At 37.3% G+C, this 22,460-nt stretch overlaps 1 protein-coding gene across 1 annotated transcript in view; it reads left to right on the top strand.

Annotated features, from left to right (window-relative positions):
* The first annotated feature begins 10,933 nt into the window (after positions 1-10,933).
* Positions 10,934-22,460, top strand: part of LOC145293222 (inactive hydroxysteroid dehydrogenase-like protein 1) — a 33,904-nt gene continuing 22,377 nt past the window's right edge. Inside the window, exon 1 of the mRNA XM_080139763.1 lies at positions 10,934-11,185. Coding sequence (XP_079995889.1) covers positions 10,978-11,185 — 208 coding nt within the window. The 5' untranslated portion in view covers positions 10,934-10,977. The remainder of the gene's footprint in view (positions 11,186-22,460) is intronic.

Below are 22,460 nucleotides of genomic sequence, written 5' to 3'. Positions count from 1 at the left end.
GTGTACGTTAGCGTTTGTGTGTATGCACATGAATGTGAGTGTATATACGTGAACGTGAATATATGTACGTGTCTGTGCATATGTGCATGCGTACATGTGGGTGTGTATATGAGGATATGTATATGCATACATGTGTGTGTATGTGCGTGCGTACATGTGGGTGTGTATATGTGAGCAAAAACATGTTTGGTTGGTTGGTTGGTTATTTTTGTTTTACGGCATATCAACCCTTTTCGGGTTATTTAATGCTGAATCCAAAGATTTTGAAGAAAAATTTTTTTAATAGAATATATTTGTTGTTTTCACGTCGGTTTCTATTTAACCCATAGTTGGGACCCTAACAGGTACTACCACTCCGGGTCAGAGTGGACCTGGGAGCAATGGTAATTAAAGGGTTGCTCCACACTCCCCAAAGCCCACAAGCTGGGGCCTCACCACTGGATATAGTTTAAGGTCATATCCAGGACCCCCATTGAGGGACTTTTACCCTCTGCAGGGGGGCAGTCGGCGTATTCTAATGCCCCACCGACAGGGCCCAAAAACATGTTTGAACAATATATAAGATAATCATGTTGGCACACCAGTTCTGGTTAGATCACCAAAATTAAGCAACGTTGAGCCTGGTCAGTACTAAAATGACTTTTTGGGAATTCCAGGTGCTGTATGTGCTCTCTGCTTATCTCGGCATTGTTTCCAGTTGCCTGGATTTCTCCTTGCCACTGGACTCAAACAGTGCCAATTCAGGAAAGGTACGGTTGGAAATTGTGCAACCTCATAATTACACGCATAGCTACTCTTATAGGGGGTATCCATTGTCTCTTGAGACTGGACCGAGACATCGAATTGAGCTAATTGCAACAACCATTAGAAAATGTTGGAAAGTAACATATTTATTAGTTTACAGTGCTAAGAAGAAAAGAAACTTATACATGCAATGAAGGTACACACTTATGAAAACATGAAATTTGATCATCCCCGCCCCCAACAAATTATTTGCCGTTTCTACTCCCAAGGAATTAATCATTTTTTTTTTTTTTTCTAAATTTTTGATATTGTACATCCAGGGCAACACCAGTCAAGAAAATATAAATTTTGTGTGTGCCTGTTTTGGGTTTTGAAAGTTTTAGCTGAACATACCAACACACAAACATATGCACATACAAACACACAGACATATGCACATACAAACACACAGACAACTGTATAATATAATAGATGCTCTATCATTCTAGTTATTCCATTTTATTCCAACTTAACTATGAATAGTCTTTGTCACTTGGTTATGTGGTTTGGTCTCTGCACTCTAGGACTTTTTTTAATCATTATTGTTACACTCTTCAATCGTTACCAGTAGTGTTTCACTGGTAGTTTTCCCTTGAAGTATAGCAACAAGTCTTCCCAGATTTTCAGAATTCTCTATTCCTATCAACTACCATTGTAATTCACTTGGTGTTCTTGCATCAGCCATTTACCAATGAATTTTCACTAATAATGATTGATTTTCCCTGTAATTTGAGTGACAATAAGTCAATGCAGGATTTCAGTACTCTCTACCTATCCAGTTAAGGTCTGGATGGTATTATTTCTTCCCAGTCTTGCCATCCTCTACGACTCCTGGTGGTCATTTTCCGTAGTACAAACTCGTGTTGGTGTCACTATGTTTTTTTTTTTGGGGGGGGGAATATTTTTCGTATATATTTAACAATTAAAGAAAAGCTCTACTGTTGGCCATGCTTGCAGTTTTACCTAAAATCTGGTTGACTATAGACAGATGTAGATTATAGCATTTATATAAAAAAAAAAAAAAAAAATGAACGAAAATAAAGTTCGTTTTTAATCTAGCAGCCATTTAAACAATTAAAAATACTTAAAAATAATTAGTTTATGTGACTTCATAATTACTATTAGTAAATCTTACAAAGGGAAAGGCATAAGAAATTAATTGAGGAAACCGAGTTAGTAAATGCTGTATTATATTTTTTGCACAGTATTACCACCACCACCACCACCACCACCACCACCACCATCATCATCATCGGTTTAGCATTGGTTTTATCTGTTGGACTTCAAAACTAATCTATCTCTGACCAGATCCTTATTTATCCCTTTTTCTCAAGTCCATCCTTATCTCTTCCACCCTGCAACTTTTTTACATCTACTAACCCAAGAGCTTTTATCCATTCTTTCAATGTGACCATATCATCAAAGTCTCCTGTTCTACACCCATCTCCTTATCCTGTTCACATTTAATCTCTCTTTGCGCTCATTAGTTCTAAGCCTGCAATACTCACATTACATGGCCATTGTATCATTCTCATATCAGTTCTCTCTATACAACGCATGTCCTCAATCCTCACTGACCAGGTGAGAAGTGACAGTGGCTCACTCGGGTTAATGGTGCAGACTGACAACCTGGGTGTACCAAGTTTGAGTCCAGTTCATTCCACAAAAAACACTTTCAATTAGGGATGTTGGCAATCTTCATGTGGTCTCTCCTGTGAATACCAGACATCATTTTAGAAAGAATTCTAACTAGAAAGATATCAGTGATACCAATGCCAACAACAGACTCATGATTCATATGAAATGAATGAACTTACTAGGTTTCACTTCCATGCATTATCACACTGGATACACATGCCTGATAGATTTTCTTTTTTTGTTTTTTAATGTTATTTCACCCCAAACAAGACACAGTGCCACTAAGTCGTATTTGGGACCAGATTTTTTTGGATACTATCTAGGGAGTTGGGCAGTGAGATGTCTGTTTATATTACACTTGAACTTCTACATGTCAGTAAAATCAGGAAAGCAGGAGCCCGAAAAGAACTTCCAAAGTTTAACAGTCGAGAGAAGTTATTTGAGTATAAGGCTCTTTGGCATCTACGGGTCACTAAAGGTGGGATTTCGCTGCTTGTCAGGTTTGTCAGGAGTACTTATGTCAAGGGGATACTAATCAGTGTTGGGAGGATTAATTGGAATCAGAATCAGGAATCGGAAAAATCAGAGCTTTTTGGTATATCGGAATCGGTATGGGAATCTGAAAAATTTTAGCCTATTTTCTGATGCCAAAAACCGATTCCTTAAATTATTACTTTTATTTGATTTTGGTTTAAGAAACATATTCCACTGCTTGTAATAATAAAATAATATTTATTTATTGATTTAAACCTCCAGCAAGACTAAAATCTCTAGATCACACTCTCACAAGTGTGTTTTTACGTTTGAAAAAATAGAGGCACATTTAAGATGTGTTTTTACGGTAATCGGGACAAAATAACAATTTTATGGTTAAATATTTAGAGAATTTATAAAGAAATCGGAATCAGAATAGGGAAAAATATTGGAATCGTCCCATCACTAGTATCAATGCTTTTAGTTTGTCAGAGTTTTTTCCAGTAAAGTATTTGTAAAACAGGTACAGTAGTACCACATTTCGATGATGGGACAGAAGTTGGAGTTTTGCTAACAGTGTGAGATCTCTTGGGTTGGCAACTTTTTTTTAACCTTGTCTAAGAGCAGAACTAGTGGTATATATGCACCAGCCCAGACGTGGCAACAATACTCAATGCATGGGCAAATAGTTGCTCAGGATACTATCAGACGTGAGTAACCTTTTAGCACAATAAAAAGCCCACCTTCCTCGCAGCAACGCTTGGTTTCCCTTAGTCAATGAAGTAGTTATAACGGCAAATTAATGAACCAACATATAAAAAACTTACAGAAAGAAAGGATTCATATATTTTAATTTTATTTGTGGAAGCAGTAGTTTGCCCTCTATGGCATAAAATGAAAATATTCAAAATTGTCTGTGTTCACGTGGCTCTGTGCATAGATCCACCAAAATTAACAAAAATAGATAAATATATTTTGAGACAATCAGAAGCGTCTCTCTGAAACTGTTGAATTTTCTTATTGAATCCACATTGAGCACATATAAAGACTGATTTTTCTTCAATCAATAAGCTTGAGCCAAAATCCAAGACTATATTACACTCAGCTTCAGTCGCTTCCTGGTGGGCTTTGGAAAGCTAAATTCAATTTTCAAGTCACACACATAGTTATACATATACACATTCTAACAAAAATGCAACACACGTATATGTCTTATTCTCTCATACTAACACATGCTGATATATACTCACTAAACACACACACACACACACACACACACACACACATGCATGTATACATATATATAAAAACATAACAGTATAGCTACATTCCAAGATCCAAATATTTATTTTTTTCATACAAAATAGCTCCTCCAGCATGTTAAACTTTCGGTACATTTTTTACAGATCTGTTTCAGAATGTAATTATACTCTTATTCTTTTATATATGCTCTGTTATATTTAACATACATTGAGCTTCCAATCAAAAAGGATTGGTATACACAAATTGAAATAAAATTGAAAAAACATTTTACCCCCCAAAAAAAGAAACACACACATACACACACACACATATATATATATATATATATATATATATATATATATATATATGATTTTCAGAATGTGAGAGATTGTATATAATAAATTCCACAGCCAAACAACGTCGCAGCCCACAAGAGCCATGACAGTCAAAGAACCGGAAGTTTAAGACTCGAGTTTTGTCCTCATTTGGGCTCATCAGTTAGACAAATCCGATGATAACTGATGAGCCCAAATGAGGGCGAAACTCGAGTCTTGGACTTCCGGTTCTTTGACTGTCAGGGCTCTTGTGGGCTGCGACGTTGTTTGGCTGTGGAATTTATTATATATATATATATATATATATATATATATATATATATTTACACACACACAGACACACTTATGAGGCGAAGTAGCCACGAAAAAGCATACACACATGCACTCCCACACAAGAAAGAGGAAAAATAAATAAAAAGAAAAAATGGAAAACAAATAACACCTACACACGCATGACACCAATTCTTACTCAATGATCCTGAACTGGCCCTAGCAAAACCAGGAGAGGCGTGAAACACACTTTAGTTTGAAAATGTTTAGGAACACATCCCATTTTTACTCCTTGGGAAGTGTGCTTATCCCCAAAATGGAATTTTCAAATCATCTAATTTTATAAAATTTCTGGAGAGAACTTTTAAAAAGACATAAGATCATCTGGAACTCATTAAAATTATTTCAATAATTTTAAAAATTTAAATATCAAATAATAAAACAAGTATATATAAAAAAAAATTGTTGTTGACCCCACTCATATATATATATATATATATATATATATATATATATATATATATATATATATATATATATATATATATATATATTTAAAGGAGATTAGAACAATAGTCTAAAGAGCTGAGTGTATTTCAATGTAACAGTGAAATTACTAGTTTAATTAAAATACAGGAAAGAGAAAGTGCTCTTGTAATTTAGATATATAATAAGCTCGATAGGTAAATATCCTAGAGCTAATTCAATATTAAGTAATGTGATTGATAATTTAAAATTTAAAAATCAAATTATAATTAAATTAAAAATCCGTTTCATAAGAAGGAACAACAACAAAATCAATTATCTGTACGATCGTTTCGGAAAACAGTGCTTTTTATTATGGTAGACAATTTATAAAACTCACCATATCTGTCTGTCGCCATATTTTCAAACTATCTCTTCCAAAACTAAAAGTCGTAGAGTGGCACTAGGGGCCTCAAATGATTGGATTTTCATTGACCATTCTTTTATAGGTCTTTAGGTATTAAAATAGTTTAAGGGGTGAAAAAGAGGTCAAAATTGAAAAAAATCGTTATACATTTTGTACATTCATCTTAGTTTATTTTTAATCAGCTAATATGAGTGTCACATTGGTACAGTTACGACGTCACCAGCTTTGAATGCTACAGTTTTGCTTTCCATTTCAATTCTAGCTGATGGCTCTCAAATACTTATTTTGTTACTTTTGAAATCACGACTATAATAATATATAAGAAATGTGGACAAATTAAAATGTCATATTCAAGTGTATTCTATGACCGGGCAAAGCTGCCCCACCCTCCCTGCTAGTAATTTATATAATTGAGCGGAGAATTTTGATTACGATTTCCTGACCTATGTAACACACAGCTCTTAAGCGATCCAGACTTCTTCGATATCTCAACTAATGAACACCCCTTATTTTTACAAGAACTTTAAAAATATTCATGAACATTCTATGTTTTTCTTACTGCTGTAAACTTCCATTTTAAAGATATATAAAATATCTCTTTTGTGAACATAATCCTTTTTGAACTCATTATTTTGTTTTGTTTATTGTATAACATGTCTCATTTCCTCACATCTAATTATAAAACCTGAAAAACCTTTTTCAATAAAGATATTTCTTCAAAATCTGCTCATCCCAAAAATATCTTGCCCAAATTAAAACCCCTAAAAAAAAATCGCTAAAACCAGAACACCTCCAAATCCCATTTTAAATCTATAAATATAAAAGCGAAAATGTATGTATGTATGTGTGTTCGCTTTTTCTGTGTGTCTACAAAAGGATTCTTTCAGAGAAGCGGTCGCTCGCTTCACAACTTCTTAAAACTTTTTATATCACATATAAATATCTCACAGTTAACAACGAAGCTCGCCTGTCTATTTAATTTGCTCAATTTCGGGAAGATAAATATTCAATATTTGTCGCTCGCAGCATGTGGGTTAGTCTTTTTCCTATAACATCTTGGGGGGGGGGGAAGCGTTCGTCAGTAAATGAAATCCCGCAGTCAAACTTGACCTCATTAACTCATTAAAACGAGCACCTGCTAAATCCAAGTAATTAAATAAATTCAAACGTGATTCTGTAAGCATGTTGTGGTGGGGCAATGGTTAACATTGCACTTTTTTTTTTTTCACAACTTTGCCTCAAGGGTTCAGGTTCGATCCTCATACTTACTTTTTTTTAACCCCCCCCCACACACACACCTCCAAACACCCGGGCAATGCTGGGTACCCCTCGCTAGTATATTATAAAATATCTCTTTTGTAAATTTGTGCTTTTGCATTTATTATTTTGTGTTTACCATATAAAAATGATATATGGTAAACACAAAATAATGAATTCAAAAGCAGAAATAAACTATACTGGGTTACATCGTGAAAATTTACCCAGTAATAAGTGTTACGAAAGACAAGATAATAGTACCTTCTCTGCATAAGCATCCAAATTTTCTAAGAAAGCAAGAATGTTGTCTTGATCAGCCATATTTAAATAAATGGAAACTCAATCCGAACTAACAAGATTCAAATAAGCGTTGTAATGGCTACGATTTACTATTAAAATCGCTAAAAATTGTAAAAAAATATTTTCTATATAAAAAAACTACTTGATCAATTTATATGATTTTTGGAATATGACATCTTCGTTATTGACAGTTATGTACATCATAAAGATTTTCTGCAATTTAGTTTTTGGTGCTTGACCAAAGAAAAGTGACTGATAGATTTAAAAAAAAAAAAAAAAAAGAGATTGCAGAAACAGGGGACATAACTCAGATTACTTATTTTAGAAAGTATTTTATATTACTTTCAAGTTTTGCTTATTGTTCATTAGCCTAAAACTATTTTCCTAAAAATATTTCTTTTAAATTGTCTCTCCCAAAAGTGATCTAAGTAGTGATTCCCTTGAAAAACATCCATCACATATACATTTTTGTTTGAAATTAAAGTGTCAAGAAAGTTAATGAAGTTGTAGTGTGGCGTCGTCCCTGACCTTGGTTGGACCATTTTAGATGACATTAACTTCTTTGGGTATTATCAAAAACCACACAACATTTAATATAACTTGGGTATAAAAGTTATGTTTAAATGGAAACAAATAAACATTGAGAGAGCAGAAGGGTCACCAGTTAGCAAGTGCTAACCAAAACATAAACATAGTTTTGTAAATGCAAAAATTGGGAAAGACAATATTTTATAACAAAACATTTTTAGACAAGAGATAAGAATATAAGTTATTTTCAGTCATTTATGCAAATTCATGTTTGGTGAAGAAAGTTGAGTACAAAGTAAGAAGAAAAAGTTTGGTAAAGAAAGTTGTAGTGTGAATAATATACTTAAGTAATATAATAATATATGTACATGAGTATTTGGCAGCGTGGCATTGTGTATGTGTGTGTGTTGGTTTACCTTGTTCTTGTTATTGCATGTAAAGCTGTGAGTAGTAATTCGTATTGCGCTATTGTGAGTAGCAATTTGTTTCTTTTCGCTTGATTGTCATCAGTGTGTGCTAGATGAAAAAAAGTTGGTATGTGAGTTGTTGAGTTCTTTGCGACTTGTCTTCCCCCCCCCCCAGCCAAAGCTACAGGGGGAAGGTTGTAAGAATATGTTCTTGGGGTCCTGTTCGATACGGCTAACTGGTGAAATCTGGAGAAAACTGATTTTGTTGATGCCATCTTATGTTAGAAATTATTTGGAAGGTTATTTCCAAATTGTACGGTAAAGGCAAAAACATTTTTGTTTAAGAAAAATCATCTTTGTTTTTGGATAAATTTAGTGACAAACTAAACAGGCAATTATTGCATTCAATCAAATATATATTACAATTCCAAATGCAACAAAGAGATACTTAGTCGGTTTATTGTGTGATTTCCAACAAACGGTTGTTCTGGAATGTGTTTTCCTTGTTTGAGAAAGTCAGTCTAGCAGAGGTGAGCTGCTCTTCTCTCTCTTTCTTTTTTTTAAATCAAAATTAACTTCCTCTAATATTTGAGAGTTCTATGGTGGTTACCATAATGTAACTTTTGTTGGGTAGGTCATCATTTCGGTGGGTCCCGCTCTTGGGGAGTCATTGAAATTAATAAGAAGATGGGAGTGTCGGAATGGTCTACAAACAGACCTGGGGATAATAATAACAAAGAAACAAAGCATTTCAAAAACGAAGCAGATTTATATGCGTTTCAGCATCCAAAGTTACAGTAAGCCTGTAAGTTGTATCGGGTCATAGAAAGTTCAGGATTTTTCATTTTGTGTAATGACTCGGGAACAACTTGTCTCTTCGCCTTGGTTTCAGCTGTCTTCCGCCTCGAATATTTTATATCTTCCCTTCTTTCCCTCCAGAACTGTCCTTCATCCCGATTGGCTAAAACCTCTGGTTGCATAGAGAGACAAGAAGGAAGGAAGGAAGGAAAATGGAAGGATTGAGAAAGAGAAATGGTGAGAGTATACTGTAATGATAGTAGTAATAGTAGTCTTGGCTTCACTACAGTTCCTTTTCTGGAAAGTTCTTTTGTGAGAGTTTATATAGAACCTCTCCTCTTAAATAAAGTGTGCAAAAGCAACATAAATTATAATAAACTCACTTGTGCAAATTGCTAAGCATTTTATTCAGAATATTTCCAACAATTATAGAAGGTTCTATGTTCGCATTGGCTAATTATTTTCACATGTATGTGTTGCATTTTGGGGTCTGAAACGATTTTCATTGGCTGAAAATAGTTTGAGTTAACACGTTCATATGAAAACTTACTTGGTTTTGGAAATGACAAAGAAAGCGAGAAAGAAAAAGTGTAAGCAATTATAGCCATTAGCTTTTTAGCATTCATAGGAATCACTTTTCAATTGAGTCACCACAATATTTTATTTTTCATTCATGCAGCGTTAACAAATTTTCCTCATATAGTACAAAGAGAAAAATTCTATTTATGGATTTTAAAGGCTGTATTCCGCCAATGAGCGACACGAAGTCGGGTTATAGACCAAAAGTGTTAAAAATATCAAATAACCCAAGTTATATTCATAAATGACCTCCCGACAAAATTTCCTCTGAGATGGGTATATATGCTGATGACACCACACTCTATAACAGACACGACAGGAAAACAAATGAACATATATCTAAAGAAATGGCAGAAACTCTAGAAGATGACCTCCAATCTGTAGTGGAATGGGGACAAAAATGGATGGGCACTAGGTTCATTCAATAATTACAAGAAACCTTTTCTACCACCTATAGCAATGGCCAACGACTCTTTATCTGTGAGCACGTCTTTCAAGCTCCTTGGTCTAATGTTCACAGGAAACATGAGTTGGAACAATTACATCGAGGGCATTGCCAGGGCCGCTGCAAGGAAGGTGGGTTCTCTCTACCATGCTAGAAAACTACTAACACCCGAAAGTATCCTGTACCTCTATAAGGCAACCATTCGCCCATGTATGGAGTATTGCTGTCATATTTGGGCTGGTGCATCGGCTACTAGTCTCTCGCTCCTTGACAAGGTTCAAAAGAGAGTCGCAAATCTGATAGGCCCTGAACTGGCATCTAAGCTTCAGCCTTTGTCCCATCGACGAAACGTTGCATCCCTCTGCCTGTTCTACAAGTATTATAATGGTGACTGCTCTGACAAACTGCAAGCACTTGTGCCCCCACGACGTGAACACCCTCGACAGGCTGCAAAATCCCACCCCCATATTGTAGAAGTCTCTAGATGTAAAAGATCCTTCTACTCCAGTAGTTTCTTCCCCAGAACCGCTAGACTTTGGAATTCCATTCCAGGTCCCTGCTTCCCCAACTGTACTGACGTTCAGAAGTTCAAGTGCAACGTGAACCAACATCTTGCTGCCCAAATCCCTACATAGTACCCCAGTAGTTGTTGCCCCTGTTAGTAGCCCCTACGCCAAAGTGGCAATGTGCCTTGTATGGGGTGAAAATGTAATTAAAAAAAAAAAAAAAAAGTTAAATTTTTATTTTGTCCCCCCCCCTCAAATTTTTCAGAGTGTTCACACGTAATCACTTAAATAAAGTAGAATCTTATTTTTGTCGAGGGGATAGCTAAGGGTCCTCATCTACAAATTTACCAAATATACTTAAAGATTAACAATCACTTCTATTTAACCTAGCGAACGAGTTGGTAGATTAGTCAAGGGTTATAGAACGACTATCAAGTTTAATTAGCTAAAGCCGGCAGAGTTATCGCCCTTGATCGATTGGAATTCTTCAGAGTCGTTTGTTTTCCGAACATCGGACAACATGGCCGTGGTTGATAGTTTTGATTTTTTATATTCGCAGTGCAAAGACATTTTTGCAAGCACTCGAGATTGGTTGGCCGTCTTTGGAGTTTATTACACAGGCAAGAAAACCTTAGGATTTACTTATTCGCTGCTCCGCTCTCTCCGTTGCCATGTGTTTAGTAAGATGCAACAGTCAGATTTTCGAAGTCTCTACGGCAAATGGGCAGGTACGTTGTTTATTTTTGTTGCCCGGAAAAAAAGAGAAATGTTTAAAACTATTTAAAAAATAAAAAAGAGAAAAGATTTGTATTACACTACACAGACGTACGAAAAAGTTGTCAAAAAAACAACAACAATATAACATCAAAGGCAAGATAAGTTATTTTTCTACCTAACTGGATAAGTTTTAGTGTTTTTATTTAATGTAAAATGTTTATTCGGTTCGAAAAATAAGTAATATTGGGCGCTATTGAGGAACAAGAAAAAATGGCTGCAATGTCTTTGAAGTTTCGACAAAGACTTCAGAATAAAAAATAAAACAAAATGACGATAGAACCCACCTAATAAATGCCACCGTGACATTTATTGAGTGTGTTTCTACCACCATTTACAAAATGGTTTATTTCTTATTTTGAAGTAATTATCGAGACTTCAGAGATGTAAAGAGACGCCATGGCCATTTTTTTCTTGTTCTCCGGTAGCATTCAATATTACTTGTTTTTCAAACCAGATAAACATTTTACATTAAATAAAAGCACTAAAAACTTATTGGGATTTGTATTACTATACACATAGATTCGAAAACGTTGTCAAAAAAACAGATACATAACAAATGTTATCAAAGGCAAGATAGTTAATTTTCTACCTAACTGGATATGTTTTAGTGTTTATTCAGCTCGAAAAACTGTCTATCGATGTATTTGAAAATTGCAAATGGCGGTTGCTCTCTCTTGAACACAAAGTTTGGGAAAACGAGTTAAAACAAAAAAACTATATAAAAACTGTTAAAACCCTACCGAATATATGTCAATAGTTTTTACTCATTTTCCCAAACTTACCGTGTTCAACAGAGTCCCCCGCCCCGCCCCCGCCATTTATAATTTTCAAACATCACTAAACACGGTTTTCCGAGTTGAATAAACATGTTACATTAAATAAAAAAACAAAACAAAAAAAAATCCAGTTACGTAGAAAAGTAACTTATCTTGCCTTTGATAACGTTTATTGGTAATCGTGAAGAAAGAGTCTGGTTCCTCCGTTTGACTATAGGTGGCGTTACTGTCTGTCCACCCAGTTACGGAAGCACAAAATGTATATAATGGCACACTTGAAATAAATGTTTTGTTATATTTTAATTTTATTTATTTATTTTGCAAACATATTTAAGTTTTATTTTTCCAAACATTTACGTTTTGTTTGTTTATTTTCAAACATTTACGCTTTTTTTTTTTTTTTTTTTTTTTTTTTTTTTGCAAGCATAAACTAAATGTTTATGCTATATTTTTCTTTTGAACATATTTATGGGTACAACCGTTTTTCCGCGAGTATTTTTTTACGCTCTTATAATAATTTAAAAAAAAAATCGGGTTTTTTTTTTAATCTTTTTTATGGACCCCCCCCCCTCATTTTTCTTAATTTTTCTGCACTTATGGGTTTGTGATTCGAAAAAGTTGTCAAAAAACAAATATATAACAAATAAATGTTATCAAAGGCAAGATAAGTTACTTTTATATAGGCACCGCCAAAAATGGCCGCAAAATCAAGTTGTTGTTGTTTTTTAAAACGAAATTACGTTTATTAAAATCCATTATTTCTGAGTAACTTTTTTTTTTCCAGAAAGATAAAACCCTGAATTTTATCATATAGAAAACAGAATAATGTAAAACTTTTTCTATTTTTAATTCAATTTTAAATGTTAAATTTTCCCAAAAAGTTAACAATTGACATTTTTTTGTCTTGCACAAAAAACGTACTTAAATATTTAAAAAAAAAGGGTTTTTGAAATAATTAATTTATTTATTGTCTAACTAAGGATGATTTTCTAAGAGAATATGCAAAAATATTATAATATAAGTACCTGAATTTCAAATAATTCCACTTATTCATATAGGTAATCAGATATTCGCGTTGACGTAGAGTTCAGATCGACTCTGTTTACGTTTTCGTCTGATAAAAAGCAAACTATGGAAGACCAAACAGGCCAAAAAAAACTTATTTTTCAGTGACGAAAATTTCAATGTATTATTAAGCTGAGGCTGGCCAGTACCAGATGGGTGACCATTTGTATGCGTTTGGTTTTTAATGTGTATGTGTGTGGGGGCCAGACTCCCCAAAATGGGGGGGGGGCAATTTAAAGCAGAATAAAAAAAATTATTTCAGCGCGTTTGGTCCACCATAGTCAAAGGCGGCAAACGTTTTCAAACGGGATCGAAAAAAAAGATGCTATTTTTAACACAAAGGGCACAATATTTATCGAATTTTTTTTTTTTGGTATCGATTATTCAAAGCATGCCCTGTTTAATAATGGTCCTGCATTATTCGGCTCGCTAAAAAAAAATTGTTAATTTATTCATCAAAAATTTTAAAATAGCTTTTTTCGTATAAATATTAAAAAAAATTTTTTTTTGTTTTGCTTAACTTAAATTAATTATTTTACTTAACATATTCACCGAATTTCACACTTCAAAACTCAAAAGCGGGATAATTAAACACAATCGAAGTTCTGATATTCAGACGTCAAAATAAGGTATGCAAACAATTTTTTTTTTTTTTTTTTTTTTTAATCTATAATTCTGTCCCTTACAACACAATATGTTGATTTCAGTCTCAGATGATTATTTTAAGCATATTTGTTCCCACTTCAAAACAAGGGGGGGTTTTGTAAGCAAAAAAAAATATATATATAAATATCGTTTATGAAAAATAAGTACACTGTTATAAAGTTCATTCTTCTCCTAATAATCGCTGAAAATTTCGTATTGATCGGATAATTACCTGATTTTTGGTAGATTTTTAAAAAGACGGTCCGTCAAAAAGTACTGACCTGCCCCCCCAGTTTTGGCGGTGCCTAAACCTAACTGGATATATTTTGTGTTTTTATTCAATGTAACATGTTTATTCAGCTCGAAAAACATGCAGTGTTTACCGATGTATTGGAAAATTCAAAATGGCGCCCAGCACTCTCTTTAACATGGTAAGTTTGGGAAAAGGTGTTATAAATAATAAAATAGACAAAATACTAGTAAAAAAAAACACCGAATATATGTCAACTTATGTCACGGTAACAATGAGCGAATTTCTAACAGTATTTTGTCTAGTTTATTATTTATAACATCTTTTCCTGAACTTACCGTGTTTAAGAGAGAGTCGGCCGCCATTTTGAATTTTCGAATACATCGGTAAACACTGTATGTTTTTCGAGCTGAATAAACATGTTACATTGAATAAAAACACGAAAAATATATCCAGTTAGATAGAAAAGTAACTTATCTTGCCTTTGATAACATTTATTTGTAATATATTTGTTTTTTTAACAACTTTTTCGAATCTGTGTACAGTAATACAAACCCGAAACGACTATTAAAAAATAGCGCGGTACAATAAGTGCATAAGAAACTTTTCAAAGAAAAATTATAGTTTATGCTTGCAAAAAACGTAAAAACAAAACGTAAATGTTTTAAAATAAACAAGCAACATAACGTAAATGTTTTAAAATAAACAAGCAACATAACGTAAATGTTTGGAAAAATAAAACTTAAATATGTTTGCAAAAACAAAATAAAAACATGTTTAAAATTAAAATATAACAAAAACATTTATTTTTATTTACAGGGTGCCATTTGTGGAAAAAAAACTATTTAGAGGGTAAAGTAGATTACCCGGTGATAGCGTAAGCTCCGAGGGGTTGCAAAGGATGCCCTATGCGACCCCCCCCCCTACTGGGTCGAGTAACAAGTTTTGTAGTACGGCGAGCAGCGAGTAACTAATTTGTGCCAACCGTTCACCAGTAAGTCGTTAACAGGACTAGTGCTAGTCAGAGACACAATTCTTTTATAACAGAAGAATAGTGCCTCCCCCTACTCCTCCAAGTCTATAAGAGACTCGTTCTCTCAACCACTCAGATTAGAATTCCGCCCTCGAGGCCGGCGCCACCAAGTAAGCAATCTCCTTTTTTTATTTTTATTTTTATTTTCTCACACACTCCCGACAAAAACGAGAAAAAAAAAACAAAAGGTAGAAGAGAGAAAAGAAAAAGAAAAAGTTACATAAAAATGACAGACCACCAAAATACTTAATCAAAAACAACTGTTAGTACAATATAGCAGTAGTCGATCAGTCCAGATATCAATCAAGCAGGCAGCAGGCTAGGTCTACCCCGTCGTTTTTTAAGGGGCGCACATTCTGGGCAATACCACTTTTGCCTGTTGGGAGGTTCTGAGTCGATACCGACACATCGGAAATGGTACCAATCGTCGCACGAGTCACACCCGATCATATTCTGATTCTGCTGCGGAGAGCTGCACAGGGGACACAACCAGACCTGCTTTTCAACACTAGGGGGTGAATCCAACGTCTCCCCTCCTTCCGCAACAGGAGGTCCTTCAGGAGTCCTAGAAAGCTCTAAGGGGTACAGATGTTTCAGGGAATGTACTTCCTCCAAGCCCTCCCCTTTTTGTACACGTGCTGCTCTAACGACACCATCATGGCCTGGAATCAGTTCAGTAATAGTTCCTAAGACCCAAAACGGTCTGGGTTTCAAAGGACTCTTAATCAGCACAACATCATCCTTCTGGAGGCGGGTTCTTGTACTGAGTCGGGATCGACCAGGAATCTTCCTTCCCAGCTCTAGCAGGTACTCCTCATACCATAGTTTGTGGAAATCTGTCAGACATTGGTCCCTAAGTTCCAAGGTTTGAATTAGCCTCTCCCTGCTGGGAGGCAACAAGGTTGTTCTATCCTCTCTATCCAGTCGTATCAATAGCCCGGGGCTCTGATTGGGCTTAAGGAACATATTAGGGGTAATTGGAGTAGCATTTTTGTCGGCTGACACCTGGTAAGTAAGAGGCCGGTTATTAACAGACCTCTGAATATCCGATAACACTGTCAGAAGGGTAAAGTAATCCAATCTACCCCTGCCAAGAATCTTAAATAGGCAATTCTTCATGGTCTTGATACATCGCTCCCATGTTCCTCCATACCAAGGAGAGAACAAGGGAATGGTTTTAAGTTTTAACTTACAAGGACCGTATTTTCTTTGATAGTCCGTAAAAAGAGAGAGACGATCGAAAATCTTTTCACTTCCTATAAACGTTTTCGCGTTGTCACTATAAAGGGTTTCGGGAACGCCATATCGGTTAGTAAATCGAACCAGTGCCTGGAAGAAAGAGGGTACGCTCATGTTGGGAACTACTTCAATGTGTATTGCTCTGATATTCAAACAAGTGAACAGGAGCAAGTACATTTTCGTATCTCGTTTCCCGTCACTCACCCAAAGATGGCCAGTAAAATCAATCCCAGTGTGTTGATAGGGGACTCTGAAATCGGTACGGTGCGACGGCAGGGCAGCAGCAGCATTCGGCGTCACTGGCGTTGAATTATAACGTTTACATCTGGCACAAACAGCCAGTACCTTATTCACAGCTTGTCGACCCTGCGGGACCCAATAACCGCTTCGCCTCAACTCCGCTAGAGTTGACCCAGTTCCAAGGTGGCAACACCTTTCATGACAATCTAAAATGATGAGTCTGGTAACAGGATGATGTTTCCCTATCAGAATGGGGTTTTTAACTTCATAACCAAAGTGGGAAGATTGGTTGATTCTTCCCCGAGATCGAATCAAACCGTCAGGGTCCAGAAAAAGATCCAGAGCACGAACCCTAACTGGCATGGGTTTACCACTCGGCTCCTTTAGGTACTCTACTTCCACGGGAAATTCTTGCCGTTGCACTGTCTTCATAAGGTAGATCGCTGCCTTAGAGTTGTAGTCCCATTGTCGATTAAATCGGATGGCTAGGAACTTAAACACCAAGGCAGTAACAGTCAGTAAACCAGAGAATGAGGAAAACCTCTGAAAAGGTATGGCCGAAGTGTACTCTTGATCATGGATCAAAGAACAATTTGCTGAACTGCGGGTCATTCGCTGGCATATCTCACTCAAACAGGGCATATCCTGTCCTGGCCATTGAGATATTCCTTCGCATAGCCAGGAAGGGCCTGAACACCAAAATTCCATCTTGGATTGGAACTTTCTCAATGTTAATCCTCTTGTTAACAAATCCGCCGGGTTGAGTGTACTATCAACATATCTGAAGAGAGTCTTCAAGCCATAGCGAGACTCCAACTCCACTTTCATCTGCAGAATGTCTTTAAGTCTATTTTTTGCAAAAACATTTTTGCTAGCCATGCTTTGAGATAAAATCCAGGACAAGACCACCTGTGCATCCGTGGCTATACACAAATTCTCGGGAACAAATCCTTCACAATTGTCCAGGATTGTGGGGAGACACTTGAAGGCGAGGAAAACGGCCATTAGTTCCAACACAGGCAAAGTCTTGTCCTTCATAGGTGCCACCTTAGCTTTCGCAAATAATAAGGATGACCGACCATTTAGTACGATATACACGGCAAACCCATATGCTTCCTTGGACGCGTCGCAAAACAGGTACATATCTCCAGGCAGCCCTGCCATAAGCGCCTTGCGCAAAAAACGGAAATCACTCAACCCTGAAAGGTCCCTGGCTAGCTCTCTCCAATCGCTCAAGATCGCTGGCTGGAGTGGATCATCCCAACCTGCACCATTCTTCCACATGGACCTGATTAGCACTCTACTGCGGATAGTAACCGGGAGACATAGGGACAACGGATCGAAGACCTTAGCTGACTCTGAAAGAACACCTCTCTTAGTTGTCACGTCAGGATTGCACTTTACCGGAGCGACATACAACTCCTCCAAATGTGGGGAGTATCGGTAGCCCAGTACTCTCTCCCACTCCTCTTCATGGATACTTAGAGTACCATCCTCCTTCATCCTATTGCGGAGCGCCTGACTGTTTGAGTTGCATGACTGGATAATAAAGCCCCCTTCCAGCAAACGCTCTCTAACAAGGGAATACAATGTAGTAAGCTCACTCGTGTCTGCCACGGATGCCACAAGGTTATCCACATAAAACCGGTCCTCCATCATTCTGCGGCAAGCATCTTGAGGGTATTTTGCCGCATGCAATTTTAAGATGCACCCCAACACAAATGGGCTGGAAGTAAACCCGAATATCAAGGTGGTATAGCGGAAGCAGCGCAAACAATTTCCTTGTTTAAGAAAAAAGCAAAACCGGTTCCTATCCGCCTCCAGCTTAAGCCGAATCATTAGGAAGGCTCGGCGAATGTCTGCTAGTAGCACATAATTGTTGGCTCTAAAGGCCAGCAACAACTTTAAGATGTCCCCTGTTAAGTTAACGCCAGAATATGCTGCTTCGTTCAGCGATAATCCATCTCCTGTCTTCAAACTACAGTTGAACACTGGTCTTATCCTGGTAGTTGCCGTAGGGTCCGACTTGAAAACTGGTCTATGTGGTATCCACACATATTTGTCGAACTCCTGAGGGGAGACAAAAATCTCTTCAATTATACCGTCCTCCTGTTGCTGACGAAACACCTCCAAATATTCATCATATATTTTTCTTTTAGTCAAGTTTGCTGCTACCCGGTCTAAAACATGCAAGGAAGTTGCATGATTAGAGGGGACTCTGGCTAATCTATCGTGATGCCAGGGGAGCTCCACATAATAGCTTCCATCCCGAAGCTCTACCGTTTCCTCAAATCGCTTCATCTGAACTTTATCGTAATCAGAAAAGTCCTCCTGACTGGGAAGCCCCAGAGATTCCAACGTAAACATTTGTTCTAGTCCTCTTTGTACCATACTGTCAGGAAAGCACTCCGCCATGGGATCCAGGTATGTTGATTGTGTTTCAAGGACAAAACATAAATGTGATGAATCGACCTGGGGGGTATGTTCCATTACCGAATTAAACGAGAGGTGAGTAACCTCAGAGAGGGGCTTATCTTCCAAGAAAAAAGAGTCCACTGCTCCAAACGGGACCAATCCAGGCGGGGTTGCAAAGGCCCATCCATTCAAACACGGGATCAGCTTTAATGAGTCCAGGTGTTCAATCAGGTCTAACCCAATTATTCCCTTGATCGGTATTAAATCCTTTCCGGTCTCAAACTGGCCGGCCAAAGCATATTTTGCATCCTGAAAGACACGCAATAGAGATTCCAGGTTGGCCTCTCGAACCGACAAGTCCATACCATCGGCTACCAAGACAGGAGATGTCACAGTCCTTCCAGAACCCAAGTCAACTCCCAGGACTACCTCTGTGAACCCACGCTGACACTCACCTAGAAAGGTAGACAATCTCAGCTGACAATTGACACCAAGGGTTTCGATTGGGCACAAAGTTCTCAGTACATCTGCCGCCAGATATGTCCGCCTGCTACCCGTGTCCAGTAGGCAATTCACTGACACTGTCTTTGGTCCACAAGAGAATGTAACTGAGAGAATGGGTGGCAACGTGCGGGAATACCCGGTTGAAGTTGCATTGTTCACATCCACATGAAAAGAAGGAGTAATAGCGTTCCCCCTACCAAACTTTTGAGACGTATTCTGTCTTACTGTTGATGTAAATGCAGAGACGCCCTTAATCTGCAATCTCTTTATTGCTTCTCCAGTTAGCCTCAATATGGAGGAGAAAGGTGGCACCCGTCTATTTGTTAGCGCTATTATCTCGCCTTTCAGTTCGAGAGGAAATTTCCTAAACAGAATCTTAGCCATCAGTCTGGCTCCGCCAGAATCGTCCACAGAAAAGTCACACGAAAAGGAATTCCCCAGCTCTTCCAACAGCGATGCCGTCCTGGTAACGAAGTCCCCCAGCTCAAAAAGGGCTCCACCTTTCTTTGGTACATAGTCCAGAATATCCTGGAATATTTGGTCAATGATTTCATCCAGGTCCAGATACTCCCTCTTCAGTATAGCCATGGCTTGCTGGTAATTGGTGTCAGTGCAACTCGGGTGATTTACCAGCCTCAAGGCTCTGTCTGAGAGTGAACACTTCAAGAAGTTCAACCTCTCGGCATCATTGGCCATGCCGATCACGCAGTTCTCAAACCTAGTCAAGAAGTTTCTGAAACTCATGCGGTCGGACTCCATTTCCTGTCCGCTAAATGTAGGCCCTGTGATCTGTATACGTGGGGGTTTAACAATGAAGGAAGAACCTCTCCCGGTAGTTGCAGAAGCCCTTGAGAACTCAAAGGCAGATTCCGAGTAAGGGCTGGGCTCTGGCTGACGGTATGCTTGATCCAAATCGCCCAAGTCTTCATAATAATCCTTTAGTTGAGGCAGCCAAACACCCTCAATCTCGGCAGGTGTACTCTCATCAAAGGAGCCCAACTCCAGCTGTGTGATACAAGTCTCTAACTCGACAATGAATTGTCGAATCTCCGTCCTTAAGAATGAGTACGCCGATGGCCTAACTCCATCACGACACATCTTCAGTCGTCCCTGAATCTTCTGAGTCAATGACTCCCTTCTGCGTAGGAGCTGCTCTTTCGTGACGTTCATGACAGTAGTTAACCGACGAAAGAGTAAGCAGCAAATCCTTTGCAAGATGTGGAAAAAAAACTATTTAGAGGGTAAAGTAGATTACCCGGTGATAGCGTAAGCTCCGAGGGGTTGCAAAGGATGCCCTATGCGACCCCCCCTACTGGGTCGAATAACAAGTTTTGTAGTACGGCGAGCAGCGAGTAACTAATTTGTGCCAACCGTTCACCAGTAAGTCGTTAACAGGACTGGTGCTAGTCAGAGACACAATTCTTTTATAACAGAAGAATAGTGCCTCCCCCTACTCCTCCAAGTCTATAAGAGACTCGTTCTCTCAACCACTCAGATTAGAATTCCGCCCTCGAGGCCGGCGCCACCAAGTAAGCAATCTCCTTTTTTTATTTTTATTTTTATTTTCTCACACATTATATACATTTTGTGCTTCCGTAACTGGGAGGACAGACAGCAACGCCACCTATAGTCAAACGGAGGAAACAGGCTCTCTTTCTTCACGATTACCCGTTTATTTGTACCTGTTAGGTATTTTTTTTTTTTTTTTTTTTAGTTTACTGACCCCTCGGCATTCACCTTAATTTGTCGACTTTTATAGGTTTTTCGAGTATGTTGAGAACGAATATCGCATTCAGTAGTTATCCATATTTGAAGACATTCAGTATCCAACGTAATCACTATTGTTTTTGCTAGCGGCCATTTTGTTTCCCATTTAAGAAAAAACGCCAAAAGGGGCCAAAACATGACCCAAAAAACATTTTTCGGCTTCAAGACCGAAATGTCCCCCCCCCCCTCCATGCACCCTTCCGGATATTTTTCCGCTTCCCTATATTCAAACGGACAATCTTTTTTTTTTTCACTTAATTATATTCATTTTTTTTCACTTTCTTACTAAACTGCGCGCACGCGCGTAGTTACTTGACGTTTCACAAGGTGCATGAATACATGGCGGACATTTTAAATGACAAGAAATATTTTTCATAAAATAAAGTTTTCACCTCATTTAATAGTAAAAATATTGCTGTCAGTAAGTTTTCACGAGCTGTTTACAAAAGCATATTTTATGTTTTTCGTTCTTTTTTTTGGAGGGGGTATTCAATTATAGAACTTGTGTAGTTTAACAGGTACTTCTGCAGTTTAATTAATCGTTTTTCCATAAGTAACGCGCCGACATTTACCGAGTAGAATACTGGTTAACATTTCGCAGAAATTCCGTGTTTACATTTGGGAAAGGAGGGGGGGCGGGTGTGTTGTTAGATCAATTAAAAGGGGTTAATACCATGCAAACCTTAAATTTGCGACGGATTTGATCATCAGATTTGTAGCCAGCAACATCGAATACCCTAAAAAAAAAAAACAAATTAGTGTGGTCGGTGTTGTAGAATGTAGCGAAAGATAATATTTACCTTTTTAATTTGATAAATATTACTCTCAATACTGCTTTTAATTTGTGGTCTTGTCTTTACGTTCTTTCATTTCGTTCAAGATTTCTTGGAATTTGTCCCCCCCTCCCTCCAATAAATTTTTTTTTTCTTTTTGCGCCCAGGCCGGTAATGGGGAAGAGGGGATTCGAGTTACATGTGGCATATTTAGCCTTTTTTAGCCTTTTTTCGTTATTGGAAAACAAGATGGCCGCCATTAAAAATGATAGATTACGTTGGATACTGAATGTCTTCAAATACAGATAACTGAGTGTTTGCGTGAAAAATAAATACGATATTCGTTCTCAACGTACTCGAAAACCTTTAAAAGTCGACAAATTAAAGGTGAATGCCGAGGGGTCAGTAAACTAAAAATTTACCTACACATAGATTTGAAAAAGTCGTCGAAAAAACATAACAAATGTTATCAAACGTAAGATAAGTTACTTTTCTACCAAACTGGATAAGTTGTTAGTG

This window comes from Euprymna scolopes, chromosome 14 (genome assembly GCF_053919585.1).
Source record: "Euprymna scolopes isolate OS-2025 chromosome 14, ASM5391958v1, whole genome shotgun sequence".
Taxonomy (NCBI): domain Eukaryota; kingdom Metazoa; phylum Mollusca; class Cephalopoda; order Sepiida; family Sepiolidae; genus Euprymna; species Euprymna scolopes.
The sequence above is the reverse complement of the archived record's forward strand: the minus strand, read 5'-3'. Positions and strand labels throughout refer to the sequence as shown.